The 20,555-nt window shown below is 48.0% G+C and overlaps 1 protein-coding gene across 1 annotated transcript in view; it reads right to left on the bottom strand.

Moving 5' to 3' along the window:
* Positions 1–17,280, bottom strand: part of SCARA3 (scavenger receptor class A member 3) — a 42,910-nt gene extending 25,630 nt beyond the window's left edge. Inside the window, exon 1 of the mRNA XM_081904079.1 lies at positions 16,605–17,280. Within this exon, the coding sequence (XP_081760205.1) occupies positions 16,605–16,611 (7 nt within the window). The 5' untranslated portion in view covers positions 16,612–17,280. The remainder of the gene's footprint in view (positions 1–16,604) is intronic.
* Between the last annotated feature and the right edge of the window lie 3,275 nt (positions 17,281–20,555).

A 20,555-nucleotide genomic window follows, 5' to 3' on the forward strand; every position in this document is an offset into this window, starting at 1 on the left:
CGAAATACTCCCTCCTAAACCTTGCTATAGGCTGAGGTTTCCTCGGGAACCTTTGGTGGAACGTTTCTGTTAAAACCTCGTCATTGACTTCCTCTGCACTTACCCAGGTGTTTTCTGACTCCGGTTCCCCTTCCCACGCCACCAAATACTCCACCTGATTACCCTTCCACCTGGAATCGAGGATTTCCGCTACATGGTTGCGGCGTTCCCTCTCTTCCAAGGCTGGTCCCCTGACGTGCTCCCCTTCACGTCCCCCCCTGTATGGTGACAGTAACGACCTGTGGAACACTGGGTGCAATTTCATGTGGTTGGGTAATCGGAGTTTGAAAGCTACCGGGTTGACCTGCTGAATCACCTCAAAGGGTCCCAATCTTCTGGGCCTCAGTTTCTTACAACCCCCTTTGAACGGCAACCCTTGGGTTGACAACCACACTTGATCCCCCACCCTTATGGTTTCACCTTCCCTTCTGTTCTTGTCTGCCTGCTTCTTATATTGTGCCTTGGCCCTTTCTAAGTTGAGCTGGAGCTGCTGATGGATGGCTTCCATCTCTTCTACAAAATGTTCAGCCGCTGGAACGCTCCATCTCTCCCCTCCTTCCCCTGGAAATGCCCTGGGGTGACACCCGTAATTAGCCAAAAAGGGACTCATCCCTGTGGACACATTCTCCGCATTATTGTAGGCAAATTCTGCCAACGCCAACTTTTCGACCCAATCGTTCTCTCTGTCATTGACATAACACCTAAGATATTGTTGAAGAATGCCATTTGCCCTTTCCGCCTGCCCGTTGGTTTCAGGGTGCCGGGCAGTTGAAAAATTAACTTCCACGTGTAGCAAGCTCATGAGCTTCCTCCAGAACCTGGAAGTAAATTGTTTGCCTCGATCTGAGATCACCCTCGAGGGAGCCCCGTGCAACCTAAAGATATGTTCCACAAACAACTTCGCCGTTTCTTCCGCTGTGACTGCATGTGAGCATGCTACAAAATGGCACATCTTAGTTAACAGGTCTACTACTACCATGATGGCTGTTTTCCCCTTGGACCTTGGCAGATCCGTCATAAAATCTATTGATATCGCTTCCCAAGGCCGTTCTGGTGTGGGTAAAGGTTCTAATAACCCTGCCGGCGCCCTTCTTTCCCCTTTGGCTCGCTGACATTGGTCACACCCTCTTACATACTCCCTTACATCTTCCCTCACCTTAGGCCACCAAAATTCCCTGGTAACCAACCACATGGTTTTGTGTTGCCCAAAATGTCCCGCCGTGGGGCTATCATGCAACTGCTTGAGTACTCTCCCCCTCAATTCACCTTCGGGTATATACAGTGCCCCTTTGTAATACAATGCCCCATTTCTTTCCTCAAAACCTCCGGGGCTCTCGCCCTCCCCCCTGAGACCTCTGAGCTTACCCTGGGCATATTCATCATTTTCCGTTTCCTCCACCAGTTCCCGTTGCCCCACCAGCGCCGCCCCACACACCCAGCGGTCCTCCGGGATGACATGTCTCTCTTCGATCACCTCCTCCCCTTCCCAATATTCTGGTTTGCGTGAGAGCGCATCCGCCCTGACGTTTTCTGGGCCTGGCACATAACAAATCTCAAAGTTAAATTTGGAGAATTCCTGTGCCCATCTCACTTGTCGTTGGTTGAGCACTCGAGCTGTTCTCCAATACTCTAAATTTTTGTGGTCGGTGCACACTTGCACCTTGTGTTGTGCCCCAATTAATAAATGTCTCCACCTCCGGAATGCTTCGTGAATGGCAAGTAGTTCCCTGTCATACACCGTGTAATTCCTCTCGGACTTATTCAGTTTCCGCGAGAAGAATGCACACGGTCTCCACTCCGACGCACTCCTCCCCGGTTGAAGAAGGACCGCCCCTATAGCCCGGTCGGATGCATCTGTTTCCACTCTCATGGGTTTTTGTAAATCCACATGCAGAAGTTGTTCTTCCGAGGCGAAAGCCCTTTTCAGTTCTTCAAAGGCTCGATCCGCCTCCACCGTCCAAACAAATTTCTTCTTGCTGCTGAGGCAGTCGGTGATGGGCGCCGTCAAGTGGGCAAAGTTCTTGATGAACTTCCGATAAAAGTTCCCAAACCCCAAGAATCTTTGCACGTCCTTCTTGGTCTTCGGTGTCTTCCATTCCAGTACCGCTTGAACCTTGCCTGGATCCATGGCCAATCCCTTGTCTGACAAGCGGTACCCCAGGAATTCCACCTCCTTGGTATGAAACTGGCACTTCTCCAGTTTCACCCACAGCTGGTTGGCTTGCAGCCTGCCCAACACTTCTCGAACGTCCCTCACATGCTGTTCCTCATCTTCCGAATACACCAACACGTCGTCTAAAAAGGCCACACAGTTCTTGTAGAGCAAAGGTCCCAGAACGTGGTTAATAAAAGCTTGAAAACAGGCGGAGCCCCCTTGTAGACCGAAGGGCATAACGAGGTATTCAAAGGCTCCCAAAGGGGTAAACATGGTGGTCTTCCATTCATCTCCCTTCCTTATGCGTATCAGATTGTACGCCCCCCGCAGGTCCAGTTTTGTAAAAATCTTTCCCTTCCTTACTCTGGTCAAAATGTCGTCAATTCGGGGCATAGGGAAAGCCAGGGGCTCCGACACTGCATTGAGGGCCCTGAAGTCACACACCAGTCTCGGTTTGTCTGTGTTCTTTTTGTCCACAAAGAACACTGGGCTGCCCCCCACCGCTCGGGACTCTCTGATGAAACCTCGCTTCAAGTTTTTGTCAATGAACTCCCTCAGCTCCTGCATCTCCCTGTCTGACATGGCGTACAGCTTGCCTACTGGGAGTTGGGCCCCTGGGAGTAGGTTGATTTGACAGTCAAAGGGTCTATGCGGTGGCAGTTTGTCTGCTTCCCTTTCGCTGAATACGTTGCTCAGATCTGCGTATTGCGGGGGCACCTTCCCTTTGCCCATCACTTCCATCCCCGCTAGGGTGACTCTGTCTCCTCCCGAGACCTTCCCCTCCTTGCAGTGTTCTAGGCAATGCGCTGACCCAAAGGAGACCACCCTCTGATGCCAGCCCACTAGCGGATCGTGTAGCGCCAGCCAGCTCATCCCCAAAATGATGGGCGCTCCTCCCAGGATGGCCACATTAAACGCTATCTGTTCGGTGTGCCTTGCCACTCTCATTATCATCGGGACAGTCTGTTGGCTAACTTCTCCCCCCAACAGCTCTCTGCCGTCAATCGTAGTCACCTGCAAGGGGTTACTTAAAGGGATGGTCTGTATCTGGTGCTCAGCTGCAAACTCCTTACTCATGAAATTACAGGAGCTGCCTGAATCCAAAAGCGCCTTGACCTTTAGTGGGTGTCCGTTTGGCAGTTCTAGTAACACCTCTATCACTAAAGCAGGTCTGGGAGGTTCTGGCATGGGCACTTTCATTGCTCTTTGGCCTGGCTGCTGTGCCCCGACGGTGGCAGCCAGGCGTTGGCTTTTACTTGCTCCTTGCTTTCCTCTTCCTTTCCCCCAACAGCTCCTGCCATCCCTTGCCATTCCTTTCTTTGTGGGCAGACTCTGGCAAAGTGCCCTGGCTGTTGGCAGAGATAACATCTCTTGGCGCTCTTTCCCTCCTTCTTCCGCCCTTCACTGGGATTTGAAACTGCGCGCGCCCGCGCTGTTCCAACTTCCATCGGCTCTGCCGGCGGGAAAGATGGCTCTGGAATGTCTGGAATGCGGAACTCCCTCCAACGGTCTCCTTTCCCTTCCCGCCTTTCCAAAGCCCTCGCCTCCTGGCGCGCTCCTATGGCCAGCGCAGATTTGGTTAATTGGTCCATAGACTCCGCCCTGGGCCCCCGGGAAAGCTCATCTTTGACGGTTGAAGAAAGCCCCTCTTCGAAAAGCATTTGGATGGGCTCCGCCGATAGGTCCCACCCCAATTTATGAATCAGCATAGTAAATTCAGTCCAGTACTCACGGACAGATCTGCTTCCTTGCTGGCAAGCCATTAACTGCCTTCGCACCACCCCCTGCTCAATATCGCTGGAAAACATCAGGTCCATGGCACGAAAAAACTTCCTCGTGTCCTTTAAGATCTCATTATTCGCTGCCATCAGGGGTCTAACCCAATCTTTCGCCCCGGATTCGAGATGGCCAATCACATACGCCACTCGCGATTCCTCGTCGGGGAAGTCATCAAACTGCAAGTTTAGAGCGTATTGCATCTCTGTTCTAAAGGCATGATAGTTCCTGGGATCTCCCCCGAATTTCTGCACCAATCCTGGTACCTTTCTGGCGAGCGGGGTGGTTTTCTCCTTTCCCTTTTCTGCATCCTGAGCCCTCCTCTCCTCAAGCCTCGCCGTTTGCAGCGCCAACTGGATCTCCAACGCTCTGTACCTTTCTTCCAGGCTTGGACCCCCTCCAGCTGCTCCTGCACCCCCGGTTCCGGCTGGGTTGCTCATGATGCTTCTCTCTGCACAAGCTGGCTTTCGGTGACTTTCGGATTGCTGTGATGGGACGATGAGCTGCTTGTGCGTAAAATGCAAGTCCCTCAGAGTTTGATCAGGTTTTCAAACCTCTGCCTGTGACGGAGCCCCTCCAGCATGGCTGCGTCAATCACTAGTAGAATCCGAAAGTGGCTGCTTTCGGAAACGTTTCCAACATAAAAGCTCCTTAACGGAAACACGTCGTCTGGCCTCTCGGCGTGACAGTTTCCGTCGAGGTGTGGGTGTCCCTATAGGAGGTCCTGAGACCTCCCCACTGGTTTCGCTTGAAGCGTCTCTGAGCCATCCCTCCGACTCACTTTCCCTTGGAGTTCTTGCTCGCCCTCTACTGGTTCCCTCTTCCGCTGCTACTGCTCTCTCAACCTCAGGGAGCCTTTGCACCTGCGGCGCTTTAGATGTCAGTTCCCTGACAGGTATGTTTGTTTGTTTGTTTGCATTGTATTTGCGAATTTAGTTTTTCATGCCTAGTCAAAAGCAGAATTTAGGGAGAATTAAGGTAAGACAGTGCCATATGCTGCAGCCGTCGAAACTGATTACTAGTTCAGAAATACCCATTTAAACCTCTTTTTACAACTTCCTGTAAAACACACACACACACACACACACACACACACACTCTGAATCTGCATTGCTTTGTTTGTGTGTTTTGCAGTTAATTACATCTTCTATTTAATGCTGTATTGTTTTTAACACTTGATTGGAAGCCACCCAGAGTGGCTGGGGAAACTCAGCCAGACAGGTGGGGTATAAATAATAAATTATTATTATATAATTATTATTCTAAAAAAGTTTTAAAAGGAAATGAAATGTGTAATTACCAAATGTTTCCCTGGTGATGAAGTTGGTTTACGTGTTGGGGTTTAGCTGCTTTGATGGGAGCGTGGAGAGATCCCTCTCCTAATTTTGTGGGTTGTTACAAGGAAGAAATCACCAAAGCCATCACAGCGTACAAGAATTTGCAGAAAGAAAAAAGAAAAAAGTAAAGTTCTTCTTCTGGGGGGTGGGGAAGACAAGGATAGCTAACATTTGATAAACTAGCCGCTGCTGGTCTGAAGACTAAATAAAAAATTAAATTGGAAAATGCAGCTGACATTATAGCAGTCTCCCATCATTAGGTGTTGGGTATGTTTAGAAGGAAAAAGAGGAGACTGAGAGGAGATAGGAGAGCCATCTTCTAACATCTCAAGAGCTGTCACATGGAAGAGGGACCTCCAGGTACTGGGTGCTATATAAATTCAATAAATAATAAAAAAATAATAAAGATTTTCTCCTGCTCTGCAGGGCAGGACTCGAACCCATGGCTTCAAGTGACGAGAAAGGAGTTTACGACTCAACACATGAAAAATCTCTCTGACAGTAAGAGCTGCTCAACAGTAGCACAGACTCCCTTGTGAATTCTCCTTCCTTGGAGGTTTTTAAGCAGAGGTTGGAGGGCCATCTGTCATGGATGCTCTAGCCGAGATTCCTGCCTTGCAGGGGGTTGGACTGGATGACCTTTGGGGGTCCCTTGCAGCTTTACACTTCTATGATTCTGGATGGAGCAATGATCTGGCCTTGTATGGATGAGGGGGAAGGTTTCCTTTCCAAAGGCACTCGGGGCACAGTTTATTTCAGCAATGTCTGCTTTTGATTTTTTCCTTTCCCTCTTGATCCTGCCTCATGGCTCCATAAAGCCGAGGGTGGCTGTCGATAGGACCATAAAAACACAATGAAACACCTCAAAGCCAAATCAGAAATGCAACTCACGCCCTATATTTGAAAGCAACATGAGCCAGTCTCCCCCAACCTGGTGCTTCCCAGATGCTTCGAACTGCAAATCTGATCGGTCCCAGTTTGTACAGGAATAGTGGAAACGGCTTTATGTTAAGTCAGTCTTGTATACACTGGCTGGCAGCGGCTCTCCAGGGTCTCAGGCAAGCCCTACCTGCAGATGCCAGCGGGGAGTGAATCAATTTGGAACTCCCTGCCACTTGATGCCAGGCAAACGCTCTCCCTGTGCTCTTTTCAAGCACCTGCTAAAAACATTTTTGTTCAGGCAAGCCTCTTCAGACATGTAGAATGTGGACTTCTAGGGCTGCAGCCATAGCATATAAAAAAACCTCCTTCAAGGCAGGAAATGCCTTGGACTTTGGTGGCAAAGGGATGGCATACATTCTTTATGTATGCTACAACAGCAGCAAGAATTCTCATCGCAAAGCACTGGAAGACACAAGATCTACCCACCCAGGAAGAATGGCAGATGAAGGTGATGGACTACATGGAACTGGCGGAAATGACTGGCAGAATCCGAGACCAGGGAAGAGAGACGGCGGAAGAAGATTGGAAGAAATTTAAGGACTATCTTAGGAAGCATTGCAAAATTAATGAATGCTAGCATGACGCTGGTTTAGAAATTAAGTGGTTTTCAGCTGAAAGGGTTATGTAAAAAGAAAATAAAGGTTAGAAATTAACTGAAAATTAAGGGAGAGGATTTGCTGAACTAATAATTAGAAATTGGGATACAGAAAGGGGAGGTATGAGGAGGTCGGGGAAGTAAGTTTAAGAAAATAAGGGATTGAAATTATACTTTTTTTGGTGTGTATTGTTTGTTTTATTGTTTTGTTATTATATAATCTGTGAAAACTTAATAAATATCTTTTTTTTAAAAAAAAAGAAGTCCCGACAACAACGGATTGACATAACAAGCTACAAGAATTTGCTGAAATGGCACAGCTGACAAATAGCCTGAGAGGCAACTCAAAACAAAAATGTATGGAAAAGTGGGATAGAAATAAGATATATCTTCAAAAATACAGTAAAGGTTTGCTATCTATGCAAGCATTTGATTGATGTTGGAGAGAGACCGAGTTGAGAAAGAAGACCAAGGGTACATATTGATATAGGAATGTTTTAGATAAAATGTAAAGAAATATACAATGAGTACATTCATTTGTAAACAAAGGAATATACAACAGGATAGACAGGAAGTCCAAAGTGTTGGTATATATATGATTTCGGAGAAAGTTTTGAATAGCTTATTATTTTTTGTTTTCTTTTTCTTTTTTCTTTATATATATAAAGTATACATACAGGTTGAAAATTACAGTATAATAAGTTTTGTGATGTAATATGACAATGTCTGATGTTATAATGTTAGAACTTTAATAAAAGAAAAAGAAAGAAAGAAAGAAAGAAAGAAAGAAAGAAAGAAAGAAAGAAAGAAAGAAAGAAAGAAAGTGGACTTCTAAAAATCTGTTTTTAGTTGATTGGTGATTCTATATTTTGAATGAGTTACAGAGCTGTTTTTAAGTGGTGTATAAATTTTGTGCAATAAATACCTACATAAACCTGGGTGCAAAACAGATGTTCCCAGGGAGTTGTAGTTCAAAGATTCTGAACGGCGCCTGGTTGCTGGAGACTGATGGAAGCCATTAGCAGCAAACCAATGTCTCAATTTTAGGGGGAAAACAAATCATCACTGGTCACAAATTCAGACCCATTCCTCCAAGTGCCTGCTAGGGTTAAAAAATAAAAAAGAGATGGTTTGACTTGCTCTGTCAGCAGTGCAAGACTAGTGGACGTTTCTGAGCCAGAAAATAAAAATAAAAGGACAAACCAAGAGACTCAAAGAATCATAGAATGGTGAAGTTGGAATCCAGTGAAATTGAATGTTGGGATTTTCAGGAGAGATAAAAGGATTTCTTCACGCAGCACAGAATTAAACCTGAAGCAGCATCTCCACCCCCATCGTTCTGCCCGGACCCTGAGGTCCAGTGCTGAGGGCCTTCTTGCGGTTCCCTCTCTGTGAGAAGCAAAGTTACAGGGAACCAGGCAGAAGGCCTTCTCGGTGGTGGCGCCCACCCTTCAGATGTCAAGGAAATAAACAACTACTGGACTTTGAAGGCAGCCCTGTGTAGGGAAGTCTTTAATGTTTGAAGTTTTATTCTGTTTTTAGTGTTCTGTTGGAAGCCGCCCAGAGTGGCTGGGGAAACCCAGCCAGATGTGTGGGATATAAATAATAAATTATTATTATTATTATCATTGCTTATTTCAACTCGCTTGTGGAAACAACTCAGAGGCCATGAAAGAAGGAAGGCTAACAACAGGAAGATTTAAAGGAGCTATTGGAAAGACTATTCAAGGCAGTAGAGATATGAGATGATCAGAGCCCCTCCGAACCTGAAACATGGGAAGTCCCAACAAAAAATATATAATTTAGGTAGAATATTTGGACTATTTGATATGTATTTGTATAATTTGGAACATTCAGTGTGATTGGATTGGATTTTTAAAATGGAAAACTTAATAAAATGATGTTTTTTAAAAATAAATTATTATTATTATTATTATTATTATTATTATTATTATTATTATTATTAAACTATGGAACTCCTTTCCACAGGAGGCAGTGAGGACCACCAACCTAGACGGCTTTAAAAGAGGACTGGTCAATTTCATGGAGGAGGGAAGGGATATTGATGGCTACTATCCAGGAGAGCTGTGCCCTGTCCTCCACAGTCGGAAGCAAAAAGACTTCTGAATACCAGTTGCTGGAAACCCCAGGAGGGGAGAGTGATGCTGATATGCTCGGATCCTGCTGGCTGTGTTAAGTTGTGGGTGAACATACCAGACGACACAGCGATTCTTCAAACAGCTCTTGTTTATTCACAGGCCAGAACAGAACTGAACTGAAGGGTTCAGCCAGCCTACTTATATAGGGCTCCACTACAATGCAACTGTAACAACTTTCTGTAACTATCCAATCACTGAACGTCACTTTCAATCCCTTATTTGCATATTTGGACCTGAACTATCTACAGTATCCCCCTGCTGGCCCAGGGTGAGAACTTCAGTACATAACAGGCTGAGTTCCCCATTGGAGCATCTGGTTGGCTATGCTGAGAAGAGATGCTGGACTAGATGGGCGTTTGGCCTGATCCAGCGGGATCTTATGAGGTTGGGGGCAGGCATCAATACTGGGCCCTGGCAGATGATGATGATGATGATGATAATAGGTAAAGGGACCCCTGACCATTAGGTCCAGTCGTGGCCGACTCTGAGGTTGCGGCGCTCATCTCGCTTTACTGGCCGAGGGAGCTGGCATACAGATTCTGGGTCATGTGGCCAGCAGGACTAAGCCGCTTCTGGTGAACCAGAGCAGCGCACGGAAATGCCGTTTACCTTCCCGCCAGCGCGGTACCTATTTATCTACTTGCACTTTGACGTGCTTTTGAACTGCTAGGTCGGCAGGAGCAGGGACCGAGCAACGGGAGCTCACCCCGTTGCGGGGATTCAAACTGCCGACCGTCTGATCAGCAAGTTTTAGGCTCTGTGGTTTAACCCACAACGCCACCTGCGTCCCAATAATAATAATAATAATAATAATAATAATAATAATAATATAAATACCGTAAATTCACTTTATACCCCACCCTCCCCGGCCAGAGACGGGCTCAGGGCGGCTATCGCCAATAAAATCACAGTAAAAACATAATGGGGGGGGGGAGAAAAACAAACAAACACCAATTTAAAATACAGGTTAAAATGCAATTTAAAATGCAGCCTCATTTTAAAAGTAGCCGATAAATCAAGACCATAAGGGGAGGGAAACATAAGAGTCAGACTGAGTCCAAACCAAGTGGGCACAAGATATTGGTCATAACATTATGTTTGCTGACTGGGAACAGTTGTGGACCACCGGTATGAAATTTACGGCATGTAATGCCTTAAAAGAAAATATTATGAAAATGATTTATAGGTGGTACATGACCCTAGTCAAGCTTGCAAAAATTTACCACTTGCCTGATAATAAATGCTGGAAATGTAAAGAGATTGAAGGTACATTCTTTCACCTTTGGTGGACATGCCCAAAGATTAAGGCTTTCTGGGAAATGATATATAATGAAATGAAAAAGGTATTTAAATATACCTTCCTGAAGAAACCAGAGGCCTTTCTCCTGGGCATGGTTGGCCAATTGGTGCCAAAGAAGGATAGAACATTCTTTATGTATGCTACAACAGCAGCAAGAATACTCATCGCAAAGTATTGGAAGACACAAGATCTACCCACCTTGGAAGAATGGCAGATGAAGGTGATAGACTACATGGGACTGGCAGAAATGACTGGCAGAATCCGAGACCGGGGAGAGAGACAGCGGAAGAAGAATGGAAGAAATTTAAGGACTATCTTAGGAAACATTGCAAAATTAATGAATGTTAGAAGGATGTTGGTTTAGAAATTATGTGGTTTCCAGCTGTAATGGATAAGTAAAAAGAAAAGAAAGGCCAAAAATTAAATGAAAATTAAGGGAGAGAATTTGCTGAACTAAATAATTAGAAATTGGAATACAGAAAGGGGAGGTATGAGGAGGTCGGGGAAGCAAGTTATAAGAAAATAAGGGATTGAAATTATACTTGTTTTTGTTTGTGTTTTGTTTGTATTATTGTTTTTTCTTTTATATAACTTTTTAAAACTTCAGTAAATATCTTTAAAAAAAAAACCCAAAGGCCAGGCGGAACAGCTCTGTCTTGCAGGCCCTGCAGAAAGATGCCCCAGATGGCCAGGTGATGCTTCTCCTTGTGGCCCCATGCACCTGAGAGAGACGGGAGACCCTGTCTTAGCTTCACCCAGGTGGATGCCCAGAGGGCGGGCGCCGTGTTCCCCCAGGCCTTGTGCCCCCGTGGCATTCTCATGGTTACTGTGGGCTTGAGTGCCCAGCCTTTGATGTGGGACAGAATCAATCCAGTAAACGGTTTTGCGAAGAACCTTTCAACATCTGACGGGCTTCCTTGGGTCAACAGCTTATGAAACCCCCATCTTCCCTTACATCAACAAGGGGAGGGGAGAAGCGGTCTGGCCAGGTGCAGGCTGTTTTCCAGAGCAGGAGACCTGGCACCAGTATTTATCCTCCTGTGGCGAAGACAAGCAAATATTTGCCATCTGAAGGACCGAGGGCTACCAGGTGAAAATCTTAGCGCTGAGGGGCACCCTGGAGATTTGGGGTCGAAAGTCAGAGGCGTATGCTGCACCCTGTGGAAAGGATCTGCCGAAGGAGTACCTGTGATCTAGTGGTGTTTCCCATTGTGCCCCATGAAGAGACCTGTGCAGCTCAAAAGCTTGCTTGCCCACGACAAAGAACTTTTTGCAGTAAGAGCTTTTCGACAAAGGAACGGACTCCCTCCTAAGGTGATGGACTATCGTTCTTTGGAGGTTTTTAAGCAGAGGCTGGATAGACATCTGTTGGGGATTCTTTCACCGTGATTCCTGCGGTTGGACTAGATGACCTCTGGGGATCCCTGCCAACGCTGCAATTTGATTCCCTCCCCCTCTTCTTTTTCCCTTTCTCCTCCTGTGATGGAACTCCTATTTGGGGACTGTCTGGATAGCTGGCCTTGGTGAAGACTTGACGTTTTCATCCCCCAAAAAGTTTTTGATTTGAGCTTCCATTGAAATGAGGCTGTATGTTAATGTTTTAATGTTGTATTTTAATCTTGTTTTTAAGTTGTATTTGAATCAATTTGTTTTTATATCGGGTGTTAGCAGCCCTGAGTCCAGTCTTGGCTGGGGAGGGCGGGGTATTATTATTATTATTATTATTAATAATAATAATAATAATAATAATTACAATTACAATTACAATTACAATTCTATTCCTTCCACCAAATGAGTTGTTTCAGGAAAGAGCCAAGCTGATTCTCTGCCTGGAGGCATAGAAACTGATAGCCTTATTCAATTTGTCTAATCTCACTTTGAAGCCATAAAAATTAGTAGACACCACAGGAATTTGTGGTGTTGAATTCCAAAGCGCCGTGTGAATCATAGAGCTGCCGTGTTGGAAGAGAGACCCCCCCCCCCAGGAACAAATTTTTGTCCAAGTGAATCTGCCTGCTTGGCTGGATGATCCTCACGGGGGTCTTGTTTTAGGAGCTGAGAAGAGGAAAATGTTTCTCTGCCAACTTTCCCCATGCCTGTGCATAGTTTTCTAAACCTCTGTCACATACCCCTTTATTTGCCCAAAGTTATCATCATCATCATCAAATTAATAAGCTCCAGACCCAGTCTGGGATCCACACAAATGCTCATCAAAGTCCAGACCAATACTCATGATTGCAGATTGTCTCTCTTCTGAGTGATTATAGCATGGAAGGGGTCCACAAAAATCAGGGTGAACTCCAGGAGGCCTTTGAAGGAGAGCAAGGAATGGCCAGGCCCTCCATTTGGGATTGAGATGATTGCTAGCTTGAACTCCCAGGATTGGTGGGTTTGCGAGATGCAGGCCTTTAATTTATTTATTTATTGTAAACTCCGGGTTGGGGATCTGGTAATGAGGGGGTTCTGTTAGCCAAAAATGAAGCCTGCAGTGCGTGCAAGAGGAAGAGAGCTCCGAATCTTTGTTTGGACAGGAGCAGCTTTTAAACCAAAGAAACAGGGATTGTTCTGCATATCAGCTGGTTTAGGGCAGGGGGCTGAAATCCACAGATCTGGAAGAATGACTCTGGGTAAGGTCTGGTCGCCCAGCTCCCATTCATTTGCAAAAAGGAGAAACTTTGCAGGCATTCAATGAAGCTGAATGCTGGAAGATTTGGGAAAGATAAAAGAAACTTCATCTTCACGCTGCACATTGTTAAGCTATGGAACTCCCTGCCACAGGAGGCAGTGATGGCGGCCAACGTAGATGGCTTTGAAAGAGGATTAGACAGATTTGTGGAGGAGGATATAAATTGTGATAAGAATTCTAAGGTCTTAGGATATATAATGTACCAACCAAGCACGTACATAGATCAGCACAGGAAGACCGACCTGAAACCATTTTTGATTCCTCAGACTGACCAAATGTTTTCTTTGCAAGGTCAAAAGAAAGTGGAAAAGCCTCCCTGTTGTCTTTTCCTTCACAAATCCTGTCTTAAGGGTATGTCTGTCTGTGTATCAATAGGGTGAGCCTGTGACCTGGCTCAGGAACTAAGTATTTATCATTACAAAAGACTAGCCAGGCTCCGCAGGGTATCCAATCAAGTGAGCATTAACAGGTAACCTGTCAGACGAGATAAACAACGCACTCAGATTTCTGCTGTAGACAGCCTTTTCTGTGATGTAGGTATGATGTATCTGGGGGTGGTCTTGATCTACAGGGTGGCAATTTAAAATGTCTATATAAGGGCAGGCACACCTTGGTTCTGGGTTCCTCCTCCTTTCCTGCGTGAGAGGGGAGCACCCTGTTGCAACAGATCAATAAAGATTAGGCTTACTAGCTGCTTTGCTTCTCAATATTCTGTTATTTTCTCCTACCAACAGGGAACCTACGTAAGGACTCTGTATGGGCACTTGTGTCCCCCATAAGGGAATAAGGGCAAGTTTTGTTTAGAACAGAGGCCATCCATGGTTAATCTTCTGAATCCCAGTTTCCGGAAAGGGGAGAGGGGCTCTTAGGCTCTGACCCTCCTTCCCATGGAGGCATCAGGTTGGTCGCTGTGAGAAGACCATGCTGGGCAGTGGCCTAATCCAACAGCGCTTTTCTTGGGTTGTCATGAGACTTTCCCAGTCAATTGAGTCCATTGTCTTCCTAATGACTAGGAATTCCCACTGACTGCCCCATCCATGCTATCTGATGATGCCCTAGTTCTGCACCGCATTCATGTCTAAACACTAGGTCACGGCGTCTTTGTCTATGTAAGACACACACACACACAGAGAGAGAGAGAGAGAGAGAGAGAGAGAGAGAGAGAGAGAGAGAGACAGAATGCATGCCTACATAGGCCACAAAACGCAACAATAAATACATCTCTAACAGTGAACTTCTGCTCTACTCAGAAGTTCTATTTAAATCAGTTGCTTGGTCCCAGCTCCTGCCAATCTAGCAGTTCGAAAGCACGTCAAAGTGCAAGTAGATAAATAGGTATCTCTCCGGGGGGAAGGTAAACGGCATTTCCGTGCACTGCTCTGGTTCGCCAGAAGCGGCTTAGTGATGCTGGCCACATGACCCGGAAGCTGTATGCCAGCTCCCTCGGCCAGTAAAGCGAGATGAGCGCCGCAACCCCAGAGTCGGCCACGACTGGACCTAATGGTCAGGGGTCCCTTTACCTTTACTTTAACAGTGCACTTCTAACCATGTCTGTTCTACTCAGAAGTCCTATTGAAATCAGTAAGTTTACTCCCAGGTATGTGGGGTTAGGGGGGATGCGGGTGGTGCTGTGGGTTAAACCACAGAGCCTAGGACTTGCCGATCAGAAGGTCAGCGGTTCGAATCCCCGCAATGGGGTGAGCTCCCATTGCTCAGTCCCTGCTCCTGCCAACCTAGCAGTTCAAAAGCATGTCAAAGTGCAAGTAGATAAATAGGTCCTGCTCCGGCGGAAAGGTAAACGGCATTTCCATGCGCTGCTCTGGTTTGCCAGAAGCGGCTTAGTCCTGCTGGCCACATGACCTGGAAGCTGCATGCTCCCTCGGCCAGTAAAGCGAGATGAGCGCCACAACCCCAGAGTCGGTCATGACTGGACCTAATGGTCAGGGGTCCCTTTACCTTTATGTGGGGTTAGCACTGCTATTTTCCCACAAGTCAGGTTGTGATTGTAGAGTTGGAAGGGACACCTAAGGGGCATCTAGTCCAACCTTCGGCAATGCAGGAATCTCAGCTGAAGCATCCATGACAGATGGCCATCCAACCTCTGATTAAAAACCTCTGATTAAGGCATTCTTCAGCTGTGATTCCTGTACTGTAGGGGTTGGACTGCATGACCTTTGGAGGTCCCTTCCAACTCTACAATTCTGTGACTGCACGGCGGCAGAACCGGCCCACAGCAATCCCAGAGGGTGGCGCTTGCAGGATGAGAGAGAGGGAAAAAGGAAACCTCAGGGGGTGTTCAGGACCGAGAAGCTGCCTGGGCCAAGAGCAGATTCAAACGGCGCTTCTGCAATTTCCTGCACCAGGAACACAGTGACATTTGCGGGGTCAAGTTTCAAGCCCGCAATTATGACTATCAGCATATGATGCGTCTTGCGCGTCTTGCGCACGGACGGGAATCAGTCCCGTCCCGTCCCCTCCCTCTGTTTTTCTGGTAATTTGCACTCTGAAATCTGAGCTGTACTTTTGATCTCTGAAGTCAGACAAAAAGGGGGTTGGGGAAATGTGAGGGGGGTGGGTGGGTGTCCTGAGGACCGGAAGGCGAGCAATGAGCCGCTGTTGTAGCCAGAGCTGTGAGCCCTCTGCGTAACCCCACCGGCCCCGCCTCTCCCGCCCACTCCCCCCACCCCACCCCCGCCTCTTGAGTTTCCTCAGACCCATGGTAGCAATTCCTGACTGCCTTCCTCGCCCTCTGCATTGCCTCTCTCACACGAACATCTCGGGGTCTCCGGCATTTGCAAAGGGGACGCTCATTTTGAATTAAGCGCCCTGGAGATTTAGGCTGTGGGCACATCACCAGTTTAAAACGCAGCTGGGGTTTTCTTTTGCCCTAGTTTGGATCGAAGCTGGGGTTTTTTGGGGGGAGGGGGGGAAATACATCGAAACACAGCCCTTCGTAAGAAATGACAGGATGGCTATGAATGATAGAAATGTGGAGTTGGAAGGGACCCCAGGGGTCATCTAGCTTAACCCCCCTGCAATGCAGGAATCTCAGCTAAAGCATCCCGAACTCCCCCAACCATTACTCGTAAGGCTTGGTTTTCAGAACCAAGAATCTCTGTTGCCCTCCTCTGCACACCTTCCAGCTTGTCAATATCCTCTTTAAATTGTGGTGCCCAGAACTGGACACAGTGGGACTATTCCTTCCTTTGACCTGGACACTACAAGCTGTTGACTGTGGCTAACATCATGTCTGTAGAGTCAGTCACAAGATTTCAGGCTCAGAAGTGTACCCAGGACTCCTCTCACAGCGGGTGCTCTGCGTTCAGTCTGGGCCAGCCCAAGTCAATTGGATGCGCAAAGCAGAAAATCCAAACAGATCTACTATGCCTTTGCCCAGATTCGTTAATGTCCACTGGGACATTCTCCAGTGCGAACCTCAGGGCAGGTGACAGATCATAACTGTGGCTCTGAAGAGCTGCATCAATTCTAAACAAACCTCAGATCACTAAAGGGAGACCTTTCTTCCATTTCCAGAAGGGTCGCTACCGTTTTGTCTTGTAGTGGGAGCGACAAAGAGCTCGGTGGAACACAGCAGCCTCGCTGCCTCCGACTCACCTTTCATGATCCTCACCCGGAGGAGGACTGCGACCCCCACGACCCAGTCCGAGCCGCTTCTACCGAAATAAGCAAGCGAGCGAGGGAGGTTCGACTTTGGTAGGCCTTGCAGGTGAAGAGGCGCAGCTTGCCAGACGTCTCTGGTCCTCGAGGATGGAGCTCAGAGGGTCGCGCCACATCCCAGCAGCGCATCCCAGAGACACCGGACGCGGCTCGGGGAAGAGAGCATCGCGGCTCCGGAGCGTGGAGTGGACATCCTTTCCCCGCACCCCGCTCCACAGCAGCCTGGAGAAGGGGGTCCTCTCTTCCATCCAGCGCTGCTAAAAGTGGGCCATTTTTTTCACCTGGCCCTCGGTGCGCCGAGGGAGGTGGCGGCGAGACTCACCCCTTCAGTGCCCCATGAAGGTGGCTGGGTTCTCCTTCCTCCTCCTGGCTAAACATCCACCCCCTGCCTGGCTCCCCTCGCCCCAGAGAGTGGCCTTCAGTCAGCGCGCAAAGAGCCGCATCTCTGCTGCCTCCAGGGCGCACGGCACTCTCTGCTCTCCTGCGTGCTCCCCCTGGTCCATTGCCCAGACAAACTTCCTCGCGCTTTCAAAACAGGGCGAGTGGCTCCTCTATATGCCAGCCGCCTCTCCGGCTGGCTGGAGCCTTCCCTCCCATGGCCGCTGCCCCCAAATCCAGCAGGGGGTGGGGGTGGGGGAGGAAAGGGAGGCGAGGCGGCCTTGGAGCTTTGCCGAAATATGCGCTGGGTCCCCTCCCTCCAGCCCTAATTGCTAACAAATGTTCTCTTCACCGGGGAAGGGGGGAGAGGAGGGGGAGAGAAAGAGGCAAGCAGGAGGCAGGCAGTGTGTGTGTGTGTGTGGGGGGGGGAAGATGGGGGGGACCCGGGGTCTCCCCACCCCCCAAGCATGCCCTTTCTGGAGGGGCCTAAGAATAGCCTGTTGGGTTAAGCCAATGGCCTACCTAGTTCAGCGTCCTGTCTTCATAGGAGCCAACCAGAAGCATGTGGAAAAACTGCAGGCAAGATTTGAACTCAAGAGCAATACTCAAGAGTATCTCACCTCCTGTGGCTTCCAGCAACTGGGATTCAAGACTTGTTGTTGTTTAGTCCTTTAGTCGTGTCTGACTCTTCGTGACCCCCTGGACCAGAGCACGCCAGGCCCTCCTGTCTTCTACTGCCTCCCGCAGTTTGGTCAAACTCATGCTGGTAGCTTTGAGAACACTGTCCCACCATCTCGTCCTCTGTTGTCCCCTTCTCCTTGTGCCCTCCATCTTTCCCAACATCAGGGTCTTTTCCAGTGAGTCTACTCTTCTCATGAGGTGGTCAAAGTCTTGGATCTGTCCTTCCAGTGAGCACTCAGGGCTGATTTCCTTCAGAATGGAGAGGTTGCATCTTCTTGCAGTCCATGGGACTCTCCAGAGTCTCCTCCAGCACCAGAATTCAAAAGCATCCATTCTTTGGGGATCAGCCTTCTTTATGGTCCAGCTCTCACTTCCATACATCACTACTGGGAAAACCAGAGCTTTTACTATACGGACCTTTGTTGGCAAGGTGATGTCTCTGCTGTCTAGGTTTGTCATCACTTTTCTCCCAAGAAGCAGGCGTCTTTTAATTTTGTGGCTGCTGTCACCATCTGCAGTGATCATGGAGCCCAAGAAAGTAAAATCTCTCACAGATGCATTACAGACCCTATACATAAATGTTGTTGTCGTTTGGTCGTTTAGTTGTGTCTGACTCTTTGTGACCCCCTGGACCAGAGCACACCAGGCACTCCTGTCTTCCACTGCCTCCCGCAGTTTGGTCAAACTCATGTCTGTAGCTTCGAGAACACTGTCCCACCATCTCGTCCTCTGTCGTCCCCTTCTCCTTCTGCCCTCCATCTTTCCCAACATCAGGGTCTTTTCCAGGGAGTCTTCTCTTCTCATGAGGTGGCCAAAGTCCTGGAGCCTCAGCTTCACGATCTGTCCTTCCAGTGAGCATTTATTTGTGATTCTATTTATACATAAATAGAAATGTGTATTTATCACAGTTTTACATTTATCTCTTGAAATGGGGAATTCTAGAGCTGGTGGCCAAACGCCCATTTCTTTTATTTAAAGAAGGAATTAAAATCTTGTAGAGGTGCCAGCTCTAACGTTCTGGAACACATTGAGAACATGTTCGTATTTTTAAAAACTGCAGCCATCATCACTTCAAGCCTTAGGGACCTTCGGTGGGGCTGAGTTTGTAGAAGTCCTTCCTGGATTTGTGCCTTACAAGTTGTTTTCACAAACTTCGGTTTCTAAGGAACACACACACACACATACAAAGCAAAGATAGCCTTGCTGGTCCATAAGGAAAATCTCAAAATCAATAACTGGTCTTTACTAGGCCAAGCAAAACATCCCAAAATAGTGTCCAAGCATTCAAGTTCTCCATTACTCTTCACTGGGATGGTGGGGGCAGGAAAAAAATGGAAGATGGGAGGAGGCATTCGAATGAGGCTCTTTGTGGGACCATGCAGATTTCAGGTAGCACCCATGACAAGGATCGGCAAGGCTTACCGGACATGGGCCGGATCATTCCCACAGAGATCCTCCGTGGGCCAGACTGGTGCAGCGTGATGCCAGAAATAGCACCTGTGCATGTCCGTGGCTCTGGAAATCGCTTCTGCACATGCCCAGCCGCCTGTGTAGTAGTGATTTTCAGCGTCTGGGTATGCGCACAAGTGATTTCCAGAGAGTCCCCGTGCTGTGCTGCGCCGCTTTAGTGCAGTGCACAGGGACTCACCAAGTGGGTGGCTCGGTCCGCTTCTGGGCCATGGGCCTTAGGTTGCTGACCTCTGACCTAGGACTTCTGGGAAGAAAGAACATGCAATACAGACTGTCTCACCAGAGTGGTGCATGCTCTGGTTATCTCCCGCTTGGACTACTGCAATGCGCTCTATGTGGGGCTACCTTGGAAGGTGACCCGGAAACTACAACTAATCCAGAATGCGGCAGCTAGCCTGGGGGCTGGGAGCAGCCGCTGAGACCATATAACACCGGTCCTGAAGGACCTACATTGGCTCCCAGTACGTTTCTGAGCACAATTCAAAGTGTTGTGCTGACCTTTAAAGCCCTAAACAGCCTCAGCCCAGAAGACCTGAAGGAGCATCTCCACCTCCATCGCTCTGCCCGGACACTGAGGTCCAGCTCCAAGGGCCTTCTGGCGGTTCCCTCACTGCAAGAAGCCAAGTTACAGGGAACCAGGCAGAGGGCCTTCTCGGTAGCGGCACCCGCCCTGTGGAACACCCTCCCACCAGATGTCAAAGAGAAAAACAACTACCAGACTTTTAGAAGACATCTGATATATATATATAAAATGTTAGACAGCAACTGATGATTTCTTTCTATCGGTCCATGATAGAAAGTATTACAGTGTGGTACTCTGGTTTGACAGCCATGGACAGAAAGTCCCTACAGAAGGTGGTGAAGACAGCACATGATATTATGGGCTGTCCCCTGAGTCCACTAGATGTCATCGCAGGAGACCGTTGCCTCAGAAGAGCGAGGAACATTCTCAGGGATGACTCACACCCTGGCCAGCACCTTTTAAATCTCCTGCCCTCAGGCAGGAAATATAGAAGCATGATAAGTCACACCTACAGGTTAAAGAACAGTTTCTACCCATGGGTCGTGAGGCTGCTGAATGGAAGACAGCAACATTGCAGCTGACGTTTGGGGTTGGTGGTTGTAGGACAGCACCCAGAGTGTAACAAGGACAGAGAGGTTGTGGGGGGAGGGGGGGCTCGTTTAATCTCACTGTAAACAAGTCATATGAGGGACACAGGTGGTACTGCGGGTTGAACCGAACCACAGAGCCTAGGGCTTGCCGATCAGAAGGTAGGCGATTCGAATCCCCACGACAGGGTGAGCTCCCATTGTTCGGTCCCTGCTCCTGCCAACCTAGCAGTTCAAAAGCACGTCAAA

The sequence above is a fragment of the Podarcis melisellensis genome, assembly GCF_964234715.1.
Source record: "Podarcis melisellensis genome assembly, chromosome: 3".
In the NCBI taxonomy this organism is placed as follows: domain Eukaryota; kingdom Metazoa; phylum Chordata; class Lepidosauria; order Squamata; family Lacertidae; genus Podarcis; species Podarcis melisellensis.